This window comes from Grus americana, chromosome 4, assembly GCF_028858705.1.
Source record: "Grus americana isolate bGruAme1 chromosome 4, bGruAme1.mat, whole genome shotgun sequence".
NCBI classification, from domain to species: domain Eukaryota; kingdom Metazoa; phylum Chordata; class Aves; order Gruiformes; family Gruidae; genus Grus; species Grus americana.
Window position 1 is genome coordinate 14,617,742 of NC_072855.1, and position 11,039 is coordinate 14,628,780.

At 37.6% G+C, this 11,039-nt stretch overlaps 1 protein-coding gene across 2 annotated transcripts; it reads left to right on the plus strand.

Moving 5' to 3' along the window:
• Positions 1-2,257: 2,257 nt before the first annotated feature.
• Positions 2,258-10,652, plus strand: TMEM128 (transmembrane protein 128). Of its 2 annotated transcripts, XM_054825439.1 has the most exons (5): positions 2,258-2,634; positions 3,886-4,027; positions 5,990-6,151; positions 7,303-7,411; positions 8,983-10,652. In XM_054825439.1, exons 1-4 carry the CDS (start codon positions 2,514-2,516, stop codon positions 7,400-7,402), a joined length of 525 nt encoding a protein of 174 aa, XP_054681414.1. In that variant the 5' UTR covers positions 2,258-2,513; the 3' UTR covers positions 7,403-7,411; positions 8,983-10,652. The 2 variants fall into 2 exon arrangements, with proteins under 2 accessions (XP_054681414.1, XP_054681413.1); XM_054825438.1 differs by lacking the exon at positions 7,303-7,411 and having other exon boundaries at positions 2,479-2,634.
• The last annotated feature ends 387 nt before the right edge of the window (positions 10,653-11,039 follow it).

Consider the following 11,039-nt stretch of genomic DNA (forward strand, 5'->3'; position numbering starts at 1 on the left):
TCATTAAGAGTTACCTGTAAATCAACATAAACCCAACTAATCAGTAAATAGCAAGTACTCAGCAAGCAACAAGAAAATTAATTTCAAAATATCCAACTAGATTACAAAATTCATCCTTCACTTAAAACTGCAAAACCTGAATATTTAAAACATTCAAATAACTTACAGAGCATTCTTTCCCATTTAAAAGAAAAGAATGCAAAGGTGTTGAAATCAGTTTCAGAAAATGTGGAAACGTTACGCGAGAGACCACGAATACAATTAACAAAAAAATTGCTGCAAACTCTACCTTTTGAACATTTCCTTCACAGAATCTTCAAATTCACAAATTCCTTACATAGTCTGTTAACTAAATTTATCTGATCAAGTACCACATTTTAAAATACTTCCTAACATTTCTGCAGGGATTCTTAAACTTTAACTTGCAAGAATTAATTATCCATAACAGGGCCGTTGTTTAGATGCTTTGTTAATGATGATGTTCATTTTGTAACAGTCTCAGTTGAGCTCCTGATCACTATCTACTCTTTAACAGATTAATAATTTCTGAATCAGAGAAGCTCTGTGAACAGATCACAGAAAACATCTCAGCTCTACAAACACTGAACATGAGCGGTCTAGGTTAAGGTCAATAGTGAGTCAGGGAAGGGAAGCTCTTATTTCAGCTCTTTGCACAATACCTACTCTGTAGGTAAACAGGAGTCTTCAGTTCGACAACATTAACAGATCTTAACCTTTTCAAGCATACACATTTATTTAATTGTTACATTTAAATCAAAGATATTTCCTATGAATAGCTTTTGCAAAGAAAGTACATGAAGATTTCCTTTGTTTCTTATTTGAATCACTAGCATGAAAGTGAATGCTGAGGTAATCATTTCACTCAAAGGAAATAAAACAAAGAAACCTCTATTTCATTGCTCAGAGGCTCCCATGAGCTATTAACTTCAAAATATTCAACCAAGCTAAATAAAAAATAATCACTGTAGTCACTAAGGACTATGATGTGGTTGGCCTTTATGTGAGACATGTTCCAAGGCTGGGAAAAACAATTTCTACTCACTATGACATGGCTCACATGAAGTTCAGATGTAAATGAAAGCCTGGCTTTCTGCAGAGAAAAAATAAAAAAATAAAAAAAAATTGTTCCATTCTTGTATCTTTTAGGTTGAATTTATTCAAAATTCAATGCTGAGTAATAAAAATAACCAGAATCCTTGCCACCCTTGTCCCTATGACCTCACTCATCTATAAAACAGATGACAGGATATTTAGGAAAATAGAGTCATTTTTTCCTGATAAATATATATACTAAATTATTTTTTTCAATCTACCTTATAATAATCTGAGCTTTTATTGACTATTTCTACACTTAATTACACCGTAAAGAAAAACTATCCATAACAGGTGGCATATTGGACGGGTACTTCCATTCTGTAGACAGTGGGATTTTTGCCTTAGTAAGAGCTTTATGCCACACGATTTTGTCTGCAAAAGCACAGAATTTGTAAGTACCACACATATAATCTAATTAGCTTAATAAATCATATTAGAAACAAATTTCAATTTTAAAAGCCATGTTATTCAATGAACATACCCCAAAAGATACAATGCATATTTTCACAGCACTCTTATGAAACAGGAAAAATTAGATGAGCCCTAAGATTACAATTTAGTAGTTTTGAGTTTGTCCATGTGAATTAACAAGGAGGCAATACTAATCTACTAAGTTTCAAGATTTTGTTTGCAGAAACATGCACATGACTTCATATCTAATTATGCAGAATTCTGCTACATAGCTGAAACAATCTATTTTACCATTTAATTAGTTTATTTAACTTCCATCTAGTTTGTCTTGTAAACATAGTTATTATTTTCAGTTGCAGTATCCAGTGTTGCAGGATTCCTATGGAAAGCCCTCCAAGCTTTGTTATTTGACTCCTGCCCTATCTAAACCACTCTGCCACAAAAATTTAAATTTTCCTAACCTCTGTCCTCGAGACCATCTGGTTTGCAAAATGCGATGATAAAAATATTTATATGCTATCCCGTTTCCCCCCATTTTTCTTAATTACTTTGACAAAACAAGCCTCACATCTGCACTTGTATTTGCATCGCTGTTCACTGTTTTGAAAGTGGAGTAGTGCGATTTATTACACCGTTGATTTATAACATATTACAGGGCCATTACCGGGGTCATCATCACTTGCTATAGCCGGGCTCGGGCTGCGCCCAGCGCCCTCCCGCCCTGACACCGCCGTGGGGAACAGCCGCTCAGATTTGTTTTCCGACTGACCACGGACTATGGCAAGACTGTGTGGCCAAAGTACGTGGCAAGGGTACCCCCAGGTCCAGCAGCGGTGACCTCAAGAAGACCATGCCGGCTGCCGTCCTGCCTGCCGCCGCCCTCTCTCTGCCCCCACACACGGGGCCACCGCCCCTCACCCCCAACGGCCGTAACGGCCGCCGCGCTTCCCGCCCCCGCCCTGGCGTCACTGCCGGAGCGGCCCAAGATGGAGGCCCGCGCCAGCGGCGGGGAGTCGCTCCCGAGGCTCCGGCGCCCTTTGCGAGGAGGGGCAGAGCCCCGCGACCCGCTGCTGCCGCAGCCGCCTTTCGGGGGCGGCGGGACGGCCGGTGGGTGGTGCACGGGACGCGGGCTTGGGACGCGGAGACCCCGCCGGGAGGGGAGCGGAGCCAGGCTCTGCTAGGCTGGCGGTGTGACAGAAATGCCCGGGCGGGGAGCGGTGACAAGCAGCGCCTGCCGCAGCGCTGCCCCCGCGGCGGGAGCCGGGGAAGGGGACGGACCCTGCTCACGGCAGGAGTGAGGGGCTCCGCGGGTAAACGGGCGCGTTGCCCTGCTGGTGGGATACTGCTTGCTTGCAGCCAGCACATCGTCCCTCAGGTGTGTGGATGGGAAAAGGGAGACGTGAGCTGTGTAAAAGGCTTGCAACTGCGATTTCTTGACGGGGAGGAAGTGCTTAAGTGCTCCGGACCCAAGCTGTAGTAGACGAGGAAGAATCTAGGAAATAAAAAGTAAAAATGCCTGTAAACTCCCGCAGAGGTGTTGGTATGCTCAGCTGGTGATAACGCGTGTGGAGGAGCCAGCTTACGTTACGCTGCTGGAGGCACACAGGCCAACGATAACTTCTAGTGATAAAGTTAAAAATATAAAACATCAAAGGCACCCTTGACACTTTTTTTTTGATAGTGTGTATAACTATTGAGTGTGTTACTTGGCTACTGTCATGCATAAAAATACACTTTCACATCCACTCGCTCTGTTGCCTTGTTTTCTCTAAAACAGTATATGGCGATGAGGGAAAAAACAAAAGATACTCCTCTGCATAATGATAGTTTTAGTTTACCTGCTGAAGGCATGCAGTGTGAGTCAAGCTAGCTCCTGAAACAGGTTGAAAATCTCTTGTGACTGCAGTTGAGCACAAGAAAATTATTTATGCCTGAAATTGGTTTGCAAATATTAACAAAAAAGGATACAAATAAATTAGTAATCACAAATACCAACCTGACCTTCTATATACTAGATTAATAAAAATGCTTTAATAACACCAGGAGGTTTTTAATTGGTTAAATAACCCTTTCATAATCTAGTCAGATGCTAATTTCCTAAAAGGGTACACAGACATCATATGTGCTGATTGTTACTGCTTTATATTTTTATCAAAGTTTACCTTGCTTAGTCTGTTTTATTTCAGGAAATGCAGAGAGCTTTTTAGAATACTTCTGTAATACAAAGTGTATTGCACTGAGTATAATAATCTCCAAAGATAAATGAATTAAAAGGATAAAGCATCATGTTTTACGTAACTATAATCATACTCCATTTAATGACTGTCTTTAGTGCTATAATTATGTTCTTATTTGCAGAAGAGTCTTCAGCTGTAGAAAAGAAGAGGAAGCCTCTTGCTAGACTGAATATTCATTCTGCATTCTGGATTTTGGCATCGATTGCTGTGACATACTACTTTGATTTTTTTAAAACTGTTAAAGAAACCATTCAAGCAGATAGGTAAGGTACCTTTTCTTACAAAGAGAGTTGTGTTTTCCTCTTACAGTCATACTCAGTTTGTTACATCTGAACACTGTGTTTTAAGTCTTGGATAAACAATATCTACAATAGGAATAGAGAGAGCTGGGGCGTTCAGCCTGGAGAAGAGAAGGCTCAGAGGGATCTTATGAAGCTATATAAATACCTGAAGGGAGGGTGCAGAGAGGACAGAGCCAGGCTCTTTTCTGTGGTGCCCAGTGACAGGACCAGAGGCAATGGGAACAAACTGATACACAGGAGGTTCCATCTGAACATCAGGAAACAGTTTTTCACTGTGAGGGTGACCAAGCACCAGCACAGTTTGCTCAGAGAGGTTGTGGAATCTCCATCCTTGGAGATACTCAAAAGCCATCTGGACATGGTCCTGGGCAACCAGCTCTAGGTGACCCTGCTTGAGCAGGGGACTTGAACCAGATGACCACCTAAGTCATTACTAAACTAATTTTTAAGTAAATACAATGCTTAAAATTCTGCTATAATTATATTTTTCTTTAGACTCTACTGAGCCATCTGTGTACGTGCAAAATTTGTTGTAATAGCAGGATGTTTTAATACTGTACCTCTGAGTTTACACTTAAGTATAAGAAATCACTGTTTTGTTGAAAGTGTTGGGGTTTTGCTTTTAATTTAATCAAAAAAGGTGAAATTAATCTCTACACGTCAAAATGAAGTTCATTTCTCTAGAAGTTCTCCAGACTTCTTTGAGTAGACCAGTGAAAGATTAGTGAAATAATTTCTATGAAATAATTTCTATGAAGTAATTTCTGTTGCTATTGTATTTCTTTTCTATTAAACTATTTTCAGTGGGATTGTTGGATGTTAAATATTTTTAGATAGCTTCACCTGGAAGTGCTTTTAAAACTCATTGTCATTATTGTATTAATACATGAAAGTTGAACAGGGCCTCACTCTGTGCTGTGAGGTTCTCTGGAGCTGCTTTTCCAGGCTGGTCTAGATAACACCCTACATCCAGTTGGCTGTGGATACAAACTAGTGACTCCAGGACGTGATCAAAGTCTTGGGTGGCCCCATCTGCTCCCTGCAGGACCGTGTCTTCCTGTGTTGCTTATTTAGGTAGACTATGGCAACTGCTCTCTTAATGCAGATTTCTCAATTGGTAGTACTGAGGTACCAAAATAGCATACAATATTTGCTATACCATACCAAAGCAAATGTTACCTGAGTAGGGAGATCCTTGATTACCCTTTGTCATTTAGTAATCAAAATATGGTAATAAGAATTCACTTTTTAAAATTTTTATTTGCTAAATACATACTCAGATAAGTATAAGATTTTATCAAAGTGTACCTTCCTCCCAAGTTGCCTTTCCCATCTTACTCTTGAAGTATGTCCTCAAAGAGGCTCAAAAGTGCTTCTTCCTAAATAATCCCATACCCTGTGGCTGCTTGATTCCGAGTTTGAAATCTTGGATCTCTCTATGGTTTTCTTCAGCTGCTGTAAAGAAAAATCTTCATGCTTCTTGTCTGTTAAATTTGAGAGTTGATAAACTTGAAACCTTATTAAAGTTTTCCACAACATTTCTGTTGCACAAAAATTGGTGTAATTTATAGTCAGAAGCACAGTTGCAGTGGAGCCTATTTTATTTCATTACTGACTAAGTATTTTTGGTGTGGTAGTATAGTAGACCACTGACAAGGTTTGTTGCATTGCATTTTCAAAATATTTGAAAGAAAAAAAAATGACAGGAATATTGCACTGCAAAATTAAACTCAATTAGTTACATATATTAGACAGCTTTAGAAGGGCAGAAGTGTTTTGTAAAAGTAATTTAAGAAAAACCCAACAGGATCCCTAGGCCAATCTGTATAATTAGCAGATATTGCCTGTTCTGTCTCTAGACTAGAATGAAGATTAATGTGCAAACTGCAATATGACTGTGCTTAACATGCTTTCTCCCCATAGTTGGTGGTTTGCCTCTGGCAGCTGTTTATTGGCTGCATGTTTATCTGTTGCCTTTTACTGCATACTATATCTTGAGTGGTATTGTGGAATTGAGGACTACGATGCACAGTATCCAGCACTGATACCTATCACAACAGCTACCTTTATTGCAGCAGCAATTTGGTAAGTTCAAACACTGTGTACCAACTTCTGCTAAACCTGTGCAAGTCTAACCGTGTTAATGGGCTCATTTTATAAAAAGTGTAATTTCTCTAATTCTATGAAGTGTTTGGGTAGTTCAACGTAGCATAATTTTTTCCACTTTCAACATTCATCTACAAAGCAAGAGTTGCAACTGTCAAAGCTGTCTTGTAGATATACTGGATCTTTTCTGTCTTGAAAATTTATGGGAAAACTGAAGTCCTTAGCTTTGTTAGTGTAAATTGCTCACCTCTGACAACCATTTGTGAGGTTAACAAATTAAGAAAAAGGTGTAATCTCTAGCTGATAAAAAATTAGGCCTGATCATTTTCTAATACAGAGTTCTTCATTATCAAACAATCTGCTAATAGCAAACTTATACTGGAATTTATACTTCTGTTATATGAGCTTTAAGAGTTTTTATCTTGTCAGAGAATGGTACTTTTAGTAAGAGCTACTTTCTTTATGAGATTATAGGAGTCAGAATTAAGCAAATGTGCATGTGAATGAAAAATTATATACATGTGTATTATATACATGTATATTTATTTGCTGTCTTCCTGACAGCTGGTTCTCTCTTTAGGTGTGGTATCTAAATAACATCAGTATTTGTTGCAATGCTGGGAAAAAAAGGAAGACAGAAGAAAATAAAGGTTCCCTATAGTTTAGAATTAGTCAAATCGTGTAATTCAGTTGTAAAATAAGTTGGTTTTCCCCCTTTCTCTTCAGTTAACTCAAATCCGCTTGGCTGGAAGCACAAATTAAGGCTTTTCTCAGTTGCCATGTATGCCCATGGAAAAATCAAGAGTAGTTAATTTTCAGGTGCTTCATATACAGAGATTCTGACAGTAAATGCTATCTTTACCCTGGATGGGACTGAGCAGACTTGCTAAGCGCAAAATCTGCAGCAGCTACTGAAGTTCTAGGATAAGTTGTCAGTAAATAACAGTAAACTAAATTACCAGTTTAATAAGTAGGTTCTGGGGTCTTTTTGTTTTCTTTCAAGTTGTAAAGAAATATTTTTCCAGGTTGAGTAATTTAAATCTCATATTGTGCCATATTTTCTTTGTGTGGCTGGTATTTCCATAATATGACAACTGAACTTAGAAAAAACTTCCTGCTTTCATTCCCAGTTTCAACATTGCCTTGTGGCCTGTTTGGTCATTTATGACACCTCTGTTGCTCTTCATTCAGTTTATGGGTGTTGTGATGCTTGTGTCACTCCTGGGATAAGTCCTTCAGGTAAATAATTTAATTATTTAAGCACATAAAAAATATTAATCTTGTTGCATGAACTGCTTTATTAGACATTTAAGGACTGTAAAACATTTAAGGATTCCTTCTCTATGTGTACACTTTTAGAATACTGGCATTTTGCGGCATATAGAGTAACCAGAGAACATACAAGTATCCTAAAGGAAAGAATATCCTTTTTTTCTTCTCTATGATTCCATTCTAGACAGTGAAAAGAAGTGATTAGTGAGAATGGATGGTTTTGGCGCATATAGGCCAAATACCTGCAGCTTTTACTCAAACTGGGAAAACTTAGCTTGACCTTATAGTAAAGGAGAGAAACTATTAACATCCATATGCAACTTTTTTTTTTTTTTTTTAATTGAAAGGCTTTGTTTTATCTTGGTCTGTAAGTATGCTGTTTTCATTTTCTGTGATGAACAGTCCAAATCAACCTGCTATCTGGAAAACTACCAGATATCAGAAGCTCTTTGTTCTTCCTAAAAAAACCCAACCTTTCAAAGGCAAAACTGGGTGTTTTGTTGACGTGAAAAATTCATTCTCAATAACTGCCACATTGGAAAGGGGTTCTGGCATCTTTTGTTCGGATATACTATTCAACTGAATCCTGTGAAACTGAAAAAGCTTCAGGAAGACATCAAAAACTGCTCAGTAAATAGGGTAAGGGATGTCCTCTGTATCACAGGTGTCTACATCATCCAGTGAAGTGACTCCTTCAGCAGGTCTTGTTTGCTGTACTTCTCAAGGGAATGTGGAGAAGCCTGTTTGGTTTTGCTTGCCATCAGAAATCCCTTCCAGTGAGGAAGTCCTCCAGCATATTTAGGAGTGTAGCAAGAAGAATGAGACAGTGCTGGATTTTGAGTGTAGCCTCTTGTAGTGCCAGAGTTGTATGCAAAAAATACTCAGTGGCTGGCACAGTGAAACACAGCTTTTGTTTGAATAAACGAACTGAAACTAGTGTTGCATTTTTCCCTATTTTCTAGATATCAAGAAACCTGATTTTTTTTAAGGAGGTAATTAACTTAGGTCATACTCTGACAACACCTATAGACTTCTGAAATATACAATACTTACTTCAGAACCTCTTTACTGTATTATGGGAGCTTCAGTTGCACTGGTTAATGCTGACTTCTTCAAAACAAGTTTGTTCATTCTGTCATTAGCTATGTTCTGTCTGAGCACTGGAAGGATGTGGGGAAAGGATGCATTTCAGTGTGTTAGAGCTGGTCGTGTTAACAGACTAAAACAACCATTCTGCATTAATTTGTACTTAGGAAGTAAGAAGTACAAGTGAATTACAGGTATCTTGAACAGCTGAACCTTACGAAAACATTCTGGTTTTCTATATGAACAGCCAAGTAAATTCTGATATACAGAATTTATTAATTCTGTAGTAGGCAAAATAATTATTGGCCTAATAATTAGGACCAGATTATTATTTGGTGATGCAAACCCATTAACTAATCAATATCGAATCAGTACAAAATACAGCTTGTACAGTATATACAACCTTACAGCATTCTTGTTAAAGTTACATTTGTTTTTTTCTTTTCTTTCAGCATCATGTGAAGGACTCAACTAACTGTTATCCTGCAAAGTGGATGTCACTTTTGTTACATTCCAGTACTTTTATTATTTCTAATACTCTTTGCTCTGATACTGTAATTCTTAGACTATCTGATTTAGAAATCAAATGGACATAACCATAGGTCAGCCAGTGGCTGGGAAAAAGCAACTGATTAGTGAATAATTGAAAGATTGATAGGGTTTACATTTCTTAGTAGCAGAAAGCATTTCATCACTGCTTTGTAAAGCTTTTTTTCTTATTTCAATATTAAGCAGGTGGGTAATAAGTCAGTTATATAGTCCTAAATCTCATTTAGGGACTCCAGAGGTCACCTAATCCAACTTACTACTTAAAGCAGGTTGTTTGGTTTGAAAGTAATTGATACTTAATTCAGGTGTTGTGGGGTATTAATACTATATTCTTCCCATTTGAATTGACAGCTAAAGTATTGTTATATGGAATCTGTGGTTATACTTGTAAACTTACTCATAGATGACACAGGAGACATTTCTTGATCTATTCTACTTCTTGTGTTATGTGTGTTATAACATAGGAAATATTGTATTACCTAATCTCTTGACTTCAGATCTGCTAGTGTTTGAAAAAAAATATGGATTGGGGTAAGGGCCTAGAAAGTTGATTGACGTTTACATCATTGTTAATTTGGCAGCGCCACCAGTGAAATAAATAGATTCTACTTGTGCTGACACAGTTTGTCCACAGCCAAAGATGGATGATGAAGCTGTGAATAACCAGCAATATAAGGAACCATATTAACACTACACAAGAAATAAAGAGCACAAAGTAAAGTCTGGTGTTGTATGCACTATTTTTCAGTATGTGGGATGTGTTTCTTCTGTAAATTAACTTTTCATTCTTAGCAGTACCTGTTAATGAAGATGCCATTTTTCTTCCTCTGAAATAAAAGAGCTCATGTTAACTGAAATGCCATTAGTCATACACAGTTAGGAAAACAAAGTAACACTGTTCACCCTGGCTGAGATACTTCAGTATCTGGAAACCTGGGCACTATCCAGTTGCCAGACAGTTTTATATAGATCATTGTGTTAAATACTTTCACACCCACACCTTTTAGTAGGAGAATGTAGAAGCTGGGTATTGAAACTTGTTAAAATTTACTCCGTGTGACTGTTGCTTGAAGTCTGAGCTGTTAGAGAAGACTGTTCTTCATTCTGACTTTCAAAGTCACACCATTGCTGAATACAAAATACACACAGTTTAGTAATGAAAGAGATAGACATTGTCTTTAGCTGCTTCTGTTTCATTAAGGAAAAAAGTTGCTCTTGCTATGCAATACAAAGCATCAGTCAAACCAAAATAAAATACATTTAGCACTGTTAAGTAGCTTGTAGATTAACTGCTTGATTTGTTTAAATGTAATATTTAAGTTTTCCAAAACCAATTGTACTTCCCATTTTAAAGGGCAAGTTTCTTATCTTCCAGTCATTTACCTTTTAACAAATTTTAACAATTTTACATCTGCATACACAGGTACATTTGAGTAACTTTGTTTATGATGATATTTCAAATGCACTGTTGCTCAGGGATGGTAACTATCACTGTATTTTTGTCAACTATATAAGTACTCTAAGTGTTTTAAGTTGCCTTGTACTCTGGAATTAAAATTATGATTTGCTACATGGTTTTTGAGATTTATTCTTCTGGACATCTTAATAAACTTTGTATAAAAGTGATCAATTATTGGTCAGTACTTACTATTTAACAGTCTTAGGGACTGTCAGCCCATTTTTTGCCTAGATAATAGATGTTCATGTAGATTTTAAATATTGCATTTGCTTTGGAGTATGTTTGTCTTTCATGACCTCTCAGCTGGGTTTACTGAAGGTGTAATACCGCTCTGTATGCCTTCGGAGAGCAATTTGCCCTCTGACTACTTTGATGTCTTTTTCAGAAAATCCCATGCAGGTATACTCACTGTCCAAAAGTCCTGTGAAGTCTTTCAGTAACAGTTATGAGTATCCAATGCAATACTCATTCAGTTACATGCTCAAAAGGAAGTAGTGGCGA